The sequence below is a fragment of the Rhinolophus hipposideros genome (genome assembly GCF_964194185.1).
Source record: "Rhinolophus hipposideros genome assembly, chromosome: 1".
In the NCBI taxonomy this organism is placed as follows: domain Eukaryota; kingdom Metazoa; phylum Chordata; class Mammalia; order Chiroptera; family Rhinolophidae; genus Rhinolophus; species Rhinolophus hipposideros.
The window spans coordinates 93,417,019-93,434,236 of record NC_138047.1 but is presented as its reverse complement, the minus strand read 5'-3'; the positions used below and the strand labels follow the sequence as shown (position 1 = coordinate 93,434,236).

Below are 17,218 nucleotides of genomic sequence, written 5' to 3'. Positions count from 1 at the left end.
TGTTGCTCAGAACTTTAAACTTGAAAAGACAGTGCGGGCCTTTTGAAAGGGTTTACATACGAGCTTTTTTTCCAAGAGCAGTAACTGTAAAGGCGAGGTTTCTGAGGATGACAGATTAGCTGTGAGGCTGTCACAGCGATCACGTGCTATAACGAAGCCCATGGCATCAGAGATGAAGAAAGGAAGGCATCAGATCCCAGCAGTTATACAGAGTTAATCTCTGAGACTTGATTTAGGACGAGAAGGGAAAAGACTGAATGTTGTAGCTATCGGAGCAGTTTAGGCGGTGCCTTTCACGAAGATAAAACTAGAAATAGGTTTGGGATAAAATCGGAAAAATTTTTTAAAGAAGATAAGTTACTCTCTGTATGTCAGTGTACATAAGGTATGGGTTTTTTTTATTGTGGTCACATAAAGTGGACCATTTTAACCAGTTTTAACTACACAGTTCAGTGGTATTGAGTACATTCACGTGGTTGTGCAGCCATTACCACCGTCCTGCTCCAGAACTTCTTCCATCTTCCTAAAGTGAAACTCTGAGCCCATTAAACAATAAGTCTCCATTCTCTCTTGCTCCAAACCCTTCTAACCATCGTTCTGCTTTCTGTCTCTGTGTATTTGACTGCTCTAGGTACTGCATATAAATGGAGTCGTACAGTATTTGTCCTTTTGTGACTGGCTTGTTTCACTTAGCGTTAATATCTTCAACGTTCATTCATGTTGCAACATGTATCAGAATTTCCTTTTTAAGGCAGAATAGTATTCCATTATATGAACATATCACTTTTAAAAAATCTATCCATCTGCTGATGGACACATGGGTTGCTTTTGTTTGGGGGTTTTTGGGGCAAGGGTTTTTTTTGTTTAATTATTGGAGAGTGAATACAATAAAATTAAATTTGTAAAACAGTACAAAACACTGCACTCTTGTATAGATCCATGTTTAGAAAATAGTGTTCGTTTCCACAAGGATGATTACAGAAGATCTTAACTCTGTACAACTCAAATATATAATACCATGGTTTGGGGAAAATGGTCTGAAATGCTTATTCTATTAGTGGTAGGATAAGCAAAGTGTTAACGTAGTGTTACCATAATGGTCAAAGGTATAGTATAAAGTTAACTGATTTTAGAAGACCTGGAGTTTTTAATATAATCATTGGATAATTATTGAGGGTTAAGGAATACGTTCAAAGTTATGTACACTTTGAAGTGCACCAAACAGAGAAGGTGGTGTAATACATGTTCTAGTCTGGTTGAAGAATTGTTTTGAAAGAATTTGGATTATTGGATACATAAAATAAAACGGCCCCTGCATCTGATGAAGTAACTTCAGTGATATGGGTATTGTAAAATAGGGATGATGAGTGAGTTGCCATCATGTAGGTGTTGTTATCTGTTAATTGTGATGCTATCTCCAAAATCTTGATTACTTCGTGGCAGTAATTTCCTAATTTGAGTTAAAATGAGGACAGCAGGTGAGCACAAGTGTATGGGGCCATTCCTTTCCCTTTTTTTTATTCATTACTTCCTAGGAAATACATCACTTTCCAAGTTCTCTGCAGCCCATTTCTATTTAGCACAGTTGTAATTGTAGGCCCACGGACTGACGTTGTGACTTCTATTAATACATTTCAACACAGTTCCATCTCGGGAAAATGTGTTATGTTTTGGAACTCATTAACACACAGTTTTCTTTGATGTTCCTTTCCTATTAAAACATCCACCCACACAAATTGCTGTATATCAAATTTTTGTAACAGTTGGCATTGGAAAATTGAAAAGCATGAAGAGAATATAAAACATAGATGAAGAATGGTAGTGGAAAATTAAAACAGATCAAAAGAAGTCCCTGGAGACTCTTAAATTAGTTCTTTCTAGGATGGGTACAGTTATAGGGTAGCTCTTTAGCTTAATTTCTTTCGACCTCATCTTAAAAGATAAGCTAATAGAAGGTAGTTGATATTTAAATGAGATACTTAACATGTGGAAAGCACTTCATAAATGTTGTCTGTTAAACTTATTATTTCTAACTATGGGTTTGAGACTGAGGCATTTGGTGGCTGGAGAGAAATAGATAATAGGTTACTCTTTTTGGCATAAATTGCCTTTATTGTTTTACCTCTACAGTTTTTGAATATAGACTGTCCCCCTTAAATTAGTCTCTGTAATTAGAAATTTTCTTAATATTCTTACCACATTATCTTTTATTTATCACTGACGAATATGGCAGAGGATGCATAATTAAAATACCAAGATTATTTGATTAATACGTAATACTGTTACCTCATCAGTTCTTTAAAAAATCCAACTACAAGCAAGAACTAAAAAGACCAAGTTTACTTATCACATCTCCCTACCCATTTGCAGAAAGTTCTGATAAACTATAGTGAATTAGAGCCACAAATTTGATCATCACCCACACAATTGGAATAAACATAAGTGTGAACATTTTTTAAACTTAAAAGCGTAAGTGTTTCTTGACCATTAAATTAAAACATTCCTAGGAACATGTTTTATTTTGATTTTAGAATTGTGGAATTAGCAGTAACTGATTATCAAGTTGTACCTTCAGAGGTCAGCAAATATTTATGCCTACTACTCTGATGGGCAGTGTTTTACGTGTTTTCACATTTAAGCATTATTACTGCAATTTTCTGCTGGTATTATCTACAGAGAAGTTAAACATCCAATTAAGTTGCTAACCTATGATTCCTTACTCCCAAATTCAGAACTTGATCAGCACATTCTTTGTCACTCATAACCACATAATCTTTTAAGTCATCAAAATTGACATTTTATTTTAAACAAAAAGAGACCTAAGCAACTAAGCTGAAGAAGAAAGAAACTCATAGAAACTCAATCAACCTACAAACATTTTTAAGAATATATTAGGTGGGTGCGGAAGTAATTGCAGTTTTGCCATTGTTTTTAACCCTGTAAACCGCAATTACTTTTGCACCCACCTAATAGTATACATAAAAAGTATATTCGGGCTCTTTCCTGTTTCTTAGTTTCCTCTCAATCCTAGAAAGGAAAGAAACGTCTGCTGACTTGCTTGTTTCGAATAGATACATAGTAGTGTTTAGGAGCAGATTTACTTTGTTACTGCTTTTCCTCCCCTAACATTCTTTACTTAGCACTTTTGAACTATTTACTGTGTTTTTTCCTCCCTCTCTACTATTCCCACCCTCCTATCTTTGGTCTCCCGGCGGGTACACTGATCCATTTGAAAAAGGATAGTTGTGTATGTGTATATATGCATGTGTATTTATATTTAAATGATACCTGTCCTTACTGTGCCATCTAGAATTCTAGCAAAACAATGCAGGCATACCCCAGTTGAACCCTAGGTGTTTGCCACTTTAAGAGTAGTAGTCTCATCAGACACTTTGGTAGACGTGTTTATCAATGTTACTGAAAATTAGGATATGCGTTTTAAGGAATGGGCTTCCCCCAGTTGGGAGTTCCTCAGAGTAAAATCAGCTGAATATTTCCTCTTCCAGAATTGCTAGATCACAAGTATCTTTTAGTTACTAGGTCTCATCGATCCTAACTTCAGTCTCTCAACTATAGATGCTTGAGGTCCTCTTGCCCTGAAATTACCGTTTTACTATCAAGATGGGAATCAGAGTAGTTTATGATTTAATGCTCTACAACAGTGCTGTAGTAGAAAAGTGCTGAACTCCCAGCCAGAAGATCTACGTGTAAGTCCTAGTTCTTTTCTCTTACTGCATGTTTTCTTGGGTCAGTCACTTCACTACAGAACCTCAGTTTTCTCCTCTGTAAACTGGGGTTCTGAAAATTAAACGAGGTCATGAGCCAGACCTAGGCGTTTATTCTTCATATAGCCTGCCGTATTTCCCAGTGGTGAGCATTGTTCTGCCGTATTTCCCAGTGGTGAGCATTGTTCTGCCGTATTTCCCAGTGGTGAGCATTGTTCTTTGTGTGCAAGGGAGGAGCTGTACTTCAGGAGCATGAACCTGATAGTTCTGTGTAGGATGCTTTTATTTGGAGGCGCAGAGCCATAGGAAACAATGTGGATGTCCTTCCAGGAAGTTGTATATGTCTACAGAGCCATTAAGTGGTTTAAAGCTGCAGTGGGAACGGTCAGGGGTTTGCACGAATGTGGTAAAATGATCAGTTTCAAAATGATGGCTGTGGCTGTAGTGCTTTTATTGGAGCAAGGCCCTTGTTTCTCCGTGCTTCATTAGTTCCTTCCCACCTACCCGGGTAGAGTTCTTTCCTATATGCAATTCTGCCACCATTATCAGCTTTCTGAAGTAACCTACATTTTGTAACCTGCATTCTCCATAATCTTCAATAGCTCTAAGTCTCAGAAATATGTAGTTTTTCTGATAGTGGACTTGAAAGGTTTTTGTCACTCAAATCTACCCTTTCAAACAGCAAATAGTTTCACTTTCTCCTTAGCACATACTTTTTAGCTCTAGCCTGGGACTTTGTCATCTTTCTTCCATTCCTTGTCTGTTAACCTTTACACGAGCTGTTCCCCAAACCCAGAGTGTAACAGCTTCTCGAAGCTTTCTTTCTTTCCTTGGAAGCCCTTTTTATAGCTTGCTTTCATTAAAAATTTCCTGATCAGTCATCTTTAAGTAATTTTAATTGCTTTATGACTTGAATATATCTGTGTATTGATAATTTATCAATTGTATTGTTTTTATGTAGCTTGAGTATTCTTTCTGTCTTGTAACTCTAGAAGAAATGTAGAGTGAATTCTTAGATTTAAAAGGTGATACCTAGACTTCTTATTTTAATAATGACATGTTCTTAATGTTTTTATATAAGCAAGGTGGTTGGGGTGAGAAGAGGAACAGAGTCTGCCAAGGCAGTCACAGAGCAGCAGTAAAACTTGATAGCAGTCAGCCATCTCTCTGTTCATACCCATGCATGCTTTTCAGAGAAGTATGCTTTAGAAGCTTTTTCCCGTTTAATGACTTCCAAGAAATTAAAACAATTCAGTAATATTAACAGCAGGAGGGGCATTGTTTGAAGGAACCCCCGCTGTATCTATTAATGAATTCCCTTTTATACAGGTGTGTGGTGATTTCCTGATCTCATTCAACAAATAGTAAAATAGTTGGTCAATCAGAAGTGGACCTGGCACCTACCAAGTGTTCAGACCTGTCTTAAGTTATTTTTCATTCAGAAGAAAACTGAAGAATCGATTGGGTTAGAGATTTGTGGGGTTTTGAGAGATCCCAGCAAAGCAAGAGTTGTCGCTATGACCACTAAGCACGTGCGCCTCGTCCTTACGAAGGTTTGCGTTAACAGTGACAGTGTTACCCAATAATAGTGGCGGCTTCTTTGTTTTTCTTAGTCATGGCAGCAGTTAACACAGTGCACCAGTGGCGTAACATACCAACATTTAAGTCCTTATTTTTTGTTTTTGTTTTTAAGTTATTGAAATTATGAGACTATCATTCAAATGGAAGCATTGTAGTTCTTCGGAACCATTATGATCTCAAAAGGAGAGGAGAATGATACTGATACACGGGCTGAGGTGTTTTGAGGTGCATCGAACTGCCCCAAGCTGTGATTTACCTTAACATGTTCTTGAAGTACCATGGCGTGGATTAAAAGGTATGCTTCAGAAGTCTCCCGGTGCCCCCCAGCGTCGTGGATACAAGAAAAGTTCATGATTCTGTACTTAATTATCTCGTATTTTAAGATATTTTAGTGTTTAGATTGCAGATGTGGTTATGGATTTATGGCAATAGATTTTTTTTGGTTAAGAAAAAAAAAATCTATATTTCAAGCCTGATGGGTGAACTTTTTTTTTTCTTTTTGCGATATGGTTAGAGAAGGCACTGTAGCTGTTTTCCCTAGATTTTTTTTTTAATTAAAGTTTATTGGGGTGACAATGGTTAGTAAAGTTACACAGGTTTCAGGTGTACACTTCTGTATTACATCATCTATATCTCACATTATGTGCTCACCACCCAGAGTCAGTTCTCCTTCCATCACCATATATTTGACCTCGTTTACCCTCTTCTACCACCCCCCGCCCCCTTATTTTCCCTAGATTTTAATAGTAATGGGCTATAATTCCTCTCACCAAATAGTTTAGGGATTATGCATATATTAGTCTGTCATTATCTTTTTGATTTATATCATAGACTAGTTTTTCTGCAGTGCTGTTTTTTCATGGTAGCCTGAACAGGAAACACTTGGATAAATTCTTCAATTGGGGTGTTAATCTGATCACACAAAATAATTCTTACTTGTGCTATTTATAGTTCGTGCTTGTTTTTGTCTTTTCTAAAGAATTTTTATTGAGAGAAAAATGAGTAATTCTTTATTAATAGTGTGATTGTGAGTTAATCATTCACATGTTTGTGGTATATAGTCCTACTGTTATTTGTGGTTGCTAGCCGTGGTAATTCTAGGCTTTGTTACCCACCTAACCATCAAAAATCTTTTAGCTTTTTATGTTCATTACATTTTTATTTGAGTGATGTGGACAAAACCATTTTTAATTATTTGAAACCTGGAAGTCTCCTAATTTTGTACTATGTGCTTGCTGCTAACTGATTTCTTAAGGGTGGTAAAAGGGAACCAACGCGAGGAGAAGGCTGAGTTCATTGATGTTACATCCCATTCAGAATTCTTTATCTTTTAGGTAATGAAGGAAAATACGTTGGGGAGATAGAGGTTAAAGTCATGAATAGATAAATTTAATGGAGATGCACTAGTGACTCCATAATCCATCAGTTAGGCTGCCGTATGTGAAGATTCCTTTGATATGGCAGCAGTTAAATTCTTAATGGAAGTTAGTTATTAAACCTAAGGTAAAACTGCTTTATGTTAAATCTAATGACGGTGATCTAATCAAGTTACATGGTAAAGTCAGCTGCTTGTTAACCAAGGCAATTATTCATTTGAACCAGGTACTTTATGTCCAATGGCACTCAATAGTATCCAGTGTCCAAAAAGAACTTTTCTTATATAATGTATGTAATCGACACATTGTTTACAAAATATGTTTTTCTATAATATTATACTTACTAATTCAGATTCAGACTCTTTTTGGGGGTTGGCATTTGGTATCTGTTGTCAATACACTGGATTCTTGATGCACAGCTAGAATTGGGAATTCCTATTCTTTTTGGAAGAGTTTGTAACAGTCGTTAAGAGCTTAGATTCTGGGGCCAACTGTCCTGTGTTTCAGATCTAACACTTTGTTATTTTGACAGGTTGTAAAATGATCTGGGAAAAAACCCATAAATTTATATATTAAGAATATAACGTGTATAATTATATAATGTAATTTATATATTGTATTTTATGTGTATATACATGTATATATATGTGTACACATACACACACGGTGTCAAAAAATACATACACATTTTAGGAGATGTTATCTATGCTCAAGCAGTAGTTCGCCGTAATCAGAAGTGTCTGGACACTGATGGTAACCACTTTGAGCACCTCTTGTAATTGCAGAAGTCAAATGTGAATTGTATTTATCTTTTGCTATCGGTATATATTGAATATTAAAATTTAATACAGTTTTCGTTTCTTAAAATGTACATTTTTTTGGCCCCCCCACCGCTTCCCGGTGTGTGTGTACACATAATTTATATATATATATATATTATATACACTTAGTGCAGAGTTGAGCATGTGGGAAGCCAGTGTAAGATTAACAGTGGTGATGATTATAAATGCCAGAAAAGGAACCTCTTTTGGGGGGTGGGACACTATTACATTTCTTCTTATCCTGAGTCTTACACTTTCTCCTGTGACCTTCCTAGAATTAAATAAACAGTCACTATTTGATGTTTTCAGGTTTTGGGGCTTTCTCTCATCAGTGAAACAAGATGGTCACTAGAGAATGGTAATTTATCTATAGTCCTCTTATCCTGCTAGGGTCATTTGTGCATCTTTTAAAGCTGTGTTTTTCAAATTGCAGGTTCCAGCCTATTCATTAGTGGGTCAAGAAATCGATTTAGTGGGTTATATAACCAGCAGTAAGACATGTATTATAACAGAAAATAAAACAGTGCACTGAATGTAGAAAACAGTACATTTTGAAAAAAACATGTTAATTTTTAAAAATGCTGCAATAAACACAATATATACACATTGATGTGTATGTTCATTGGATCATTCCCGTCCCACTAAGCACATGCCTCCCGTAGTTACAGGTGTCCCTCGGAAGTGGTATTAGTTGTGTATTGTTTTGCCACACTAAGAAGTGACCAGGATAGGTACCAGCCTGTTACTTCTGATGGTATGTCCTGCTCTGTCCCCTCCAAGGATCCCCCTACCGTCCTTTCCATTTGAAGTGAAGGTTAGTAGAGGACATGATCTAAGGAGTGGAGGAGAATAGGACATAAGCAGTGGCTTTTGAGGGGCATTAACCAAAGCTGCTTTATCAGGTAGAGTGATACGTATGTTGTAAAATTGTGTCTAAAAAAACAGTTTCCTCCCTAGAAAACAGTAAGACAATGAAGATTTCTGGTAAATTGTTTCATAACAATGGAATTTGTACATCAGTTTTCTACACTTGGGACTTGAAAGTGGAAGAACTCTGCCAAAATAAAAGGCCTAAAGATAATAAGCACAATTCTTCTTCTCTCAAGTTCTTGAAATTGAGTCAAATATACAGAGTTTCTGCTCTGAACTGGGTATGATATATACATTAAACTTAGAAATCATGTTTTGAACTTACAGAAGATAAAGTGGTAACTCCCCAACCAGTGGGTTCACTCCCCAGATGGTGGTTGCTTGTCTTTGCCCCAGTGTACACGGGCGTATCTTGCTAGTGGTGGAGGCAGAGGACAAGAGCCCACGGCTTCGGAGAACGGAGAACGGAAGAGTTGAATCCTGTTTTCTGTTACTTTGTTTCCCCCAAAACCCCCCCATCCCCAGTGACCCAGTCTACACCCAGACTCCCCAGTTCTCCCTGTTCATCTCAGTAGCATCGCTTGGCTTTTTATCATTATTTCAGTCGTGTGTACGCCCCACCTCATCATTTTCTGCCTCATGCTGTTTATCCTGTTGAGAGAGCAAGGTTTCCTGTTGTCACTTTGTGGCATTTGTTTCTTCAAAACTGTGTCCCTTTGCTTTGGTTATCTTCATGCAAAAGAGCAACTTGCAGTCTTTTTCTGTAGATTTTTTTCTTCCAAAGGTGTAAGGTTTAGAAGGAAACTTGAACTTAATTGTAGTTTTGTTGGCCCAGAACTAACAGCAGGGGCCAGAGCCAGCGCCCCAGCCACACAGCTAGGATTAGAAGAAAGAAGATTGCGTAACTTGCGTTAATTATTAGATATGATTCCAGTAAACTTGTGGTTATTAACAACAAGTCAAATCACCCTTTAAGAATGAAGATTAGCGGCTTTGAGACTATTGCAAAAAGATGTTTTAGATTGTGAAGATTAGTTTCAAAAATCTTGACCAAATGGCACTATTGTTAGTTAGCATTAGGCAATTTCTCAAGCTATTTTATATTTTATTTGAAAACAAGACTATTTTGCAGTTCTCTGGGCTCTGGGATATCTACAGAGGGTGCCAAAAAATGTATACACATTTAAGAAAGAAAAAACTATTAAAATTGTAATCCAATAAGTGACGCTAGCATTCATTTGATTAACATCATCTTTTGAGTGAACGACATACTACACATTGCTATGTAATTCAATTCAACTTCAAAAAGTAATACATAGATAACATCTCTTAAAATGTGTGTACATTTTTTTGGCACCCCTGGTATTAAAAGAGTACTTTAGACCGCCATCTCAAGTATGAACTTAATTGGAAAGTGGGATATGCTGCGTCAGTAATTGTCATGAAAATCAAGGTCTCACTTCCTTTTGAAAAATAAATGAAGTCAGTTTATCTTGTGCTGTTGAACTCTTATGGGATTAAGAGGTGAGTATATAAGTGAGCAGGAAAATATGTGTGCATTCTTTCCTCAAAATGCCACACTTGTTGCTTGAAAGAGTACAGCTTTCCTTATGGAGACCTTAGCAGTGATGTAGCCAGATTCCTTCTTACTCATTTCAGGAGGTGAGCTCTGTGCGGTTTTGTTATGTAGCTAGTGAAGAGGGAAGTGCAAATGAAGTCATGGCAGCTTTAGTTGACCGCCACAAGTCCCCAGGTGTTGCTTTAACAACTATCATGTCAACATATAAGTTGAAAATATGCTACTTTTGTGTTTTATAATAGGTGATTAAAAATGGACATACAAGTCCTGGTGGTAGCAGCTAAGTAGCTAAATTAATGAAGTGCATGAAATTTAGCTTTATTAGAACTCCTTTATTGTTGAAATTCCCCTGGGAAAACTAACCTGTGAGAAATTCTAGCCCAAGGGCAAGGGGCCTACCGGGAGTATATAGAAAACATGGGTGATCTGGAGAATGTAGGCCCCTGACATTTCCACTGCAGGGTACACATTTTCAGTCTCTCTGTCCCCAATTTCCTTCTCCTAAATTACACAAATTTTGTTGACTCCTGTATACCTGGAATAGTGACTAGTCGTAGCAGGTACTCAGTAAATATTTGTCAAACGAATGAACTTTTGATACTAGGTTTTTAAGACATCTGTCTTATCCTGGAAGATCAGCTGTCTCTTATTCACCGATCTCTTAATTTACATGTGAGAGAATAAGTCAATATTTAAGGAAGTAATCTTATTTCAAAATGATCTAGATCTTAATTTTTACAGTTTTGTCATCTGCGCTTTCGCAGGTTGGGATTCGTAAGTCTAACTGAAGGCTGAGGAAATCTGAAAGCGTAAATAGCTAACATTTAATGAGTATTGGGCTTACAAAATGCCCCTTTCCAAGTGTTTTACATGTATTATTAACTCAGTCTTCACACAGCTCTCCAGGTTAGAATTCACATCCCTATGAATGTGGAGGCTGAAGCTATAGAATCACCAAAAGGGTTAGAAAGACCTGGACTTTGGGGAACAAAACTTGGTAATAGTTTATGAATTCAGTAGGTTTTTCTCATAATGGTAGAGATCCATTATCCAAGTATGAGATTTTTTTATAAGGCAAGAATGATTGTAATTTGTGCTCATATCCCACAGAAGAGAAAGCTCTGTATCTGAGCTAAAACAGCTCCAGTTAGGGGAGCGACCAGATTTGGTTTGTTAGGAGGTAGGCAGTTGCCCTTTTTATGGCCTCTAGACACTCCGTTGCTCTCCTTTATTTCTCTTCTACTTGGTGGCTGTGATGCTTCCTCACGCATCGATCTCTTTTACTGCGTACACTCTAGTGTTCCCTCTCCTTATCCCCCTTACCACCCTTCAGTGCTCTCTTGCACTTTTACATACAACCTGAACCAGCAGAATATTTGTTCTACATTCTTCTTGTTTAGAATAATGTATTAACAGTGTTTTTGAGTCTGAGAACCAGTCAGGCCAAGTGGAAGTGATGGTGCTATGAAAAATAGCATGTGACGTAGGTCCTAGGAGGTTGTCCAAAAGTGAAGAGGGCTGACCCAGGACAAGTAGTATGTATTCCTCTTCCAGAATAAACTGTGTGGGTATAACGGCCAGACCACTAGGATTAATTCTTGAGCAATAGCACCAAAACAAGGCATTGCCGGATAACCAGCGGAAAAAGTCAACAATTAGAATAATTCCCCTTTTAACTTGGAGTTTCATTCCAAACTTCAAATTTATACTTAGCATTGAGAATTTAATTTTTAAAAGCCCAGAAGTTAATTTGTTAACTGCATCATTATTATTAGTTTACACATAATGAGTCTTGTATTAGCATTTGATTATTGTTATTACAATAAAAAAAATGGCCTGGATGAAATTGCTGGACACCTGCACCTGGTAAATGCAGGTTTTCCTATGTTAAACTACAAAATCTTGGGTCTTATTGTGACAAAAATGCAAGTAGCCAAAAGACTGGTTTTCAGGCATGGAGTCTACAGTACCAGGCAGAAGGGGGAGGGAAGGAAGGGAGAAGAAAGAGGTGGTCTGAAAGAATTTATTTATATAAGCAATAGGCAAAGGGTGAGAAAAGGTGTAAGAGGCTAAGGGAGCCCACATAAAAAAACGGCGGCCCCTGTGGAGTGGCTGGGGGTGGCCTCCCAGAAAGCCCACGTGTAAACAAGTAGAGGATCTGCAGAAATAGGCACCTGGAAAGGAAAATTCCAAGAGGCACAACAGGAATGTGAGAAGTCTTTTCATTCGAGTTCTTCTGTCTCTTTCACCACTATAATTTATTAGGTTGGTGCAAAAGTAATTTCAGTTTTCGCAATTGTTTTTAACCTTTTAAACCACAATTACTTTTGCACCAACCTAATAGAACATCTCAAGAATTTTTTCCTTGTGATTTTTCCCCCCCTTATCCAGATCTTCTGAAGAAAGCATTCTATCCCAGCAGAATGTCTGCATGATTTTAATGATGCTTAAATGGCCCTTTTATGTTCAAGGCATTGTCTCACCATTGCTAGGAAGGCTTATTCCTAGGTGGTCCTGTCCCACAGAGGGAAGTCCAAGGGATCACATCAGGTAATGAGATGTCTTCCTCGGCCCCTTATGGGCAAACAGAGTGTTACCAGTCACCAGCTGATGAGGATTTCAATTTTTTTGAAGAGTAACTTCTGGAAAGATACAGGTGGCTAGTTCCATCTGTCGGGCAAGCATAATGCTAGTTGGGATTTGATTTATGGATCTGCATAATTGAGAGAAGCACATTAAAAATTATCACAACCAAAAAAGGCAAAATATTGAACCAGCTTGTAATAGTTTTCTAAATAATGGGTTTATCCCTGCTGGCAACCAACTAAAAGGTTACTGTAAGCAGTTAGACATCTAAATAAGGGCTATGTTTTTAAAAGTTAATGACAGAAGAAACAAAATTAATGATAAAGTAAATTATAAATGTAGTTCCTGAGTCTACAAGGCTGTCAAGGAGATTTTTAGATGTAAGGCTCAAAGCTTCTGTTGCTGGAGTGAAGGCGGGCAGTGCTAGCCTGGTGGCCTGCAGTTGGAAGGTCCCTGGGTCATCACGTAGATGCTCAGCTAAACTGGCTGACATGGCATTAGTCACTGAGGTACTTACGCAGGAGCGGTATTGGCCACTTCTCTGAAGTTTACATCAAGTCGTCTAGCTGTAGTTTGTCATTAATTGTAAGGCACAGGAAAAAATATGTTTTAGTTCCCAATAATTCCAAGTCGAAGGAAGGTAGAAAAAAGAAATGTTAGCTTGGAGAGTTGTAGCCAAATATTTAAGAAAACTGGAAGAATTCAGGTTGTAATCCAGTTAACAGGTGAAAAATAAAACTTTAAAGACAATTAACTGAATGCTAGAATCTGATATCCACAGTGTGTATTATTATAGTTTCTATTGAAACATAACTTTTCTCTCAAAAATCACCGTCGTTTTTTTTATCAAATATTGCCAAATTAAGACTTTATTGCATAAGTCTAGTTTTAATAAATTAGGCCTGATTATTTGTATAAATACAGTAAGAACAGCAATTGATTATATAGGCTCTTTTAAACCTGCTCAAATATGACATTCCACTCACAGCTTTGGTAATAAAACCAGTTTCCAATTGTGTCCTGTTATAAAGAGAAGAGTTTCTTACTTAATTTTTGTAAATAACCATGTTGCCATGAAAATAATAGTACTCATGACGAGTTTCCAAATTCTGGAGGGATCAGGTAGGAAGAAAAATGTAAATGTTTCAGTATTACTTACAAAGGTATAATTTACCAAGTTGCTCTAAGTCATAAGTAACAAAAGATTTTAAAATCAATTTCAAATAAAAAGGCATAAAATAATTATCCTCATTTAGTCCCATAACTCTTGTTTATCTTGATCATTTGTCAGTATTTTGTGAGTCCCGTTATTCTTTAGAGTTCTGTAAATTTTCATCCAGTTAAAGATAATCTGAAAATTTATTCTCAGAAACTTACATTTAGAGTAAGTCAGTCTTCTCCATGGATCTTTCTGAAGATGAAACATATTTCCAAAAACGTCGGAGTAAAGCAAAGACTGTAACTGAGGAAAAACTTAATTAAAATGATATAGTTATAGATCTGATTGTAATGCAATTGAAAAACGGATTTGCTTTTCTCTAACATTTTGAGATAATTAGAATTACAAGTGAAAATATTATATAATGTATATAAAATACAACATAATTATTATTTCTTTCTTCCCATGTAATTTTAGTATATCAAATAGACTTAGTTTAAATTTTCTCTTTTACAAGGAGAGAGAGAATAAATCTTGGAGGCATTCTAGGGACCCATTGGAATAACCCAAAGCTATTCCAGGTTAAGGAAGTCTGAAAACTTGAACCCTGGGAAGTTTGTCAAACATGCTTGACTAAAAAATCATGTTATGAAAAATTAAATTATTTATTCAAAGTGTCTAAAGACATCAAACAAAAATACAAGTTACCTATTGTTAGCAAAACCTTAAATATAAAACACAAAACTTTTAATAAAACATAGACTCTTGCTTTCTAGTAGAAACCTTTTTCATAATTTCTTATCTAGAACAGAACAATAAATACAGGAAAAACTGTCTTTAACAGAGTGAAAAAGAACCAGACTGGTTTTGCATCAACTAAGTTTTGATATTTAAATTTGCTCATTTAAATGCATTCTAATCTTATTCAGCTTAACCAGATATAAAATTTTGTCTTTTAAGATTTCTTTTTATAAACTACCTATAACCTGTCTAATTTAGAGTGCCTCTTCTTATTCATTCAGAAATAACTAGCTTAGGGCAAACAATTTTAATTCCCTCAAAATGTATTCCTACTTTTATCCCAAGAATCTAGCTTCACAAATATTTTCTCCTGCAAATCTAAATTTAGAAGGGAGAAAGATTCTGAATTCTGACTTAAATTAATTTTAGTAAGGGTAACCCAGTTAGATTTTTTTTTAGAAAAACTGCATGAATCAACCCCATATATTTATTATTTTAAGCACCTATGGGTGTTTTGGGGGAGTGGCAGGGTAAGTTTTGGAGCTTTGGCTCCCTATAATTTAAACTGGTTTCAACCAATCAAGTCTGGGAAATTGTTTTCTGGTGGATAGAGTGCTGCTTCTTGAGTGCCCACTGCAGTGGGTTGGCGACTGCCCTTATCTTTGGAGTGGAAAAGCCCCATTCTCAGTTTCCAAAGCTAAGCTAGCATTGGTCAGGCGGGAGCCAAACACAAACACTAAATAGTAATTACATGGGATGGCCACAAGATGCCACTGTGAGGTCAGTTATGTCAAAGACTAAGGCGCTGGAGACAGTTGAGGACATCCCCTCAGACTCCCAGGTCAGCTGATGGACTGGGGATTCCCTCCTTCACTTGTGTGATGCAGGCACGGTACCTGCCGAATGTGGACGCTGAGAGAGGGATGCGTCATCACGTTCTGGGGGCCACTTGTGAATGCTTTCTGTTTCCAGTAAAAGCCGTGCTTCTCCCACAGGTGTGGGCTTGCACGAACCAGGGTGGAAATCCAGGGAGGGGCAGAAAAGAGGAGGAGCACCTTGGGTCCTATAAGCCACTAGGGGGTTGTGTGGGTGTCACATGCCGTGCGGAGAGAGCAGTGTCCCTTTCTGCTTCTCCAAATCTTGGCCCCTCATTTGGGTGCCAAAATGTTCAACGAAAAAAATCTTTAACCTCTCACAGCTGAAAGTCTTTTTGTAAGGTTTTTATTGAGCCCAAAATGCTACCGTGTTTCCCCGAAAATAAGACCGGCTCTTATATTAATTTTTGCTCCAAAAGACGCATTAGGGCATATTTTCAGGGGATATCTTATGTTTTCATGTACAACAATCTACCTTTATTCAAATAGTCATCTTCTGGAACATCGTCATAACGTGCTAAATGCATCCATCTGGCTTGCTATCTTAACTGGGGCTTATTTTCCGGGTAGGCCTTATTTTCGGGGAAACACGGTAGTAGCCAAAAGACGGGTCTTGGGGCATGGAGTCTAAACGACCCGCCGCATGGCTAGGTAGAAAAGACAGCATGTTCGCAGTCCCAGAGTTTTGTGAGCCATTTTACACATCAAGGAGGGGGAAGGGGTAAGAAAGAATGTATATGGGCTGTAGGCAAAGGGGTGGGGGACGGTGTGGGGGCCCAGCAGAGTCCACGGGAAGAAATGGCCGCCCCTGTGGTGTGCTAGGGTAGCAGTCCCCAACTGCACGTGTAAACAAGGGGAGGATCTGCGGAAACAGCCACCTGGAAATTAATCCGAAATGTCAACAGGGGAATCTGCTCTTTTGTTACAGTTCTCTTTCACTCTCCAGCCACTGTAATTTAATTTAGAACACATCAGAATTTTTTTCTTATTAGACTCATACAACCACATGAAGGAACATAAACTTCACAGGACCTCTTTTCAGGTGTATTGTTTGTAGCCCCATTTAGATCTTCATACCACTTCATAGAATTGGTCAGAAACTGGATTGTCACTTTTTTGAAGTGTCAACATGCCTCATTAAAGAACATTACTACTCTTGAGCAAGTATCAACAGTAACCTGGAAGCATTGTATCTTTGCAGGGCATTCTCCATGGGAGAAGTAGATATTTTCATTAAGGTGAGGAAATTAATCATCATTTTAGCTCTTTGGACTTGGTAAAATAGTTCCTTTTTCTCCTCGTTGTAACATTTGTAAAGTTAATATCAGCTCATTTGAAGGGCTGTTTATAATCTTTTCCTCCATTATAGAAAATACCTTATTAGGCGTTTTAGATCAGCTTGCTCATACTCATTTAAATTTACAATAGTTGATCTAAATAATACAGTTTTTTTTGTTTTGTTTTTTAAAAGATTTTATTGGGGAAGGAACAGGACTTTATTGGGGAACATTGTGTACTTCCAGGCCTTCTTTCCAAGTCAAGTTGTTGTCCTTACAGTCTTAGTTGTGGAGGGCGCAGCTCAGCTCCAGGTCCAGTTGCCGTTGCTAGTTGCAGGGGCGCAGCCCACCATCCCTTGCGGGAGTGGAAACGGCAATCTTGAGGTTGAGAGCCCACCGCCCATGTGGGAATCGAACCGGCAGCCTACGGAGTTAGGAGCACGGAGCTCCAACCGCCTGAGCCACCGGGCCTGCCCCTAAGTAATACAGCTTTAAGAGCTATGATTCCATGATAAGTTTTTGTTTTTTAACATGTACAGACTTGCATTTGAAAAGTTGATGTTAATATTGTATGCCCTTGAGTCAGCTTTAATGTTAATAATACAAGCTTATAGCTTTGGCCATATTT

At 37.5% G+C, this 17,218-nt stretch overlaps 1 protein-coding gene across 8 annotated transcripts in view; it reads left to right on the top strand.

Annotated features, from left to right (window-relative positions):
• Window positions 1–17,218, top strand: part of RBPJ (recombination signal binding protein for immunoglobulin kappa J region) — a 194,151-nt gene that overhangs the window by 126,539 nt on the left and 50,394 nt on the right. For 3 of the 8 annotated variants that reach the window (XM_081046057.1, XM_081046056.1, XM_081046059.1), the window contains exon 2: window positions 5,419–5,601. The exons of the other annotated variants lie outside the window; for them this stretch is intronic. In XM_081046057.1, the coding sequence (XP_080902183.1) occupies window positions 5,585–5,601 (17 nt within the window). In that variant the 5' untranslated portion in view covers window positions 5,419–5,584. The remainder of the gene's footprint in view (window positions 1–5,418; window positions 5,602–17,218) is intronic. 8 annotated transcript variants of the gene reach the window in all.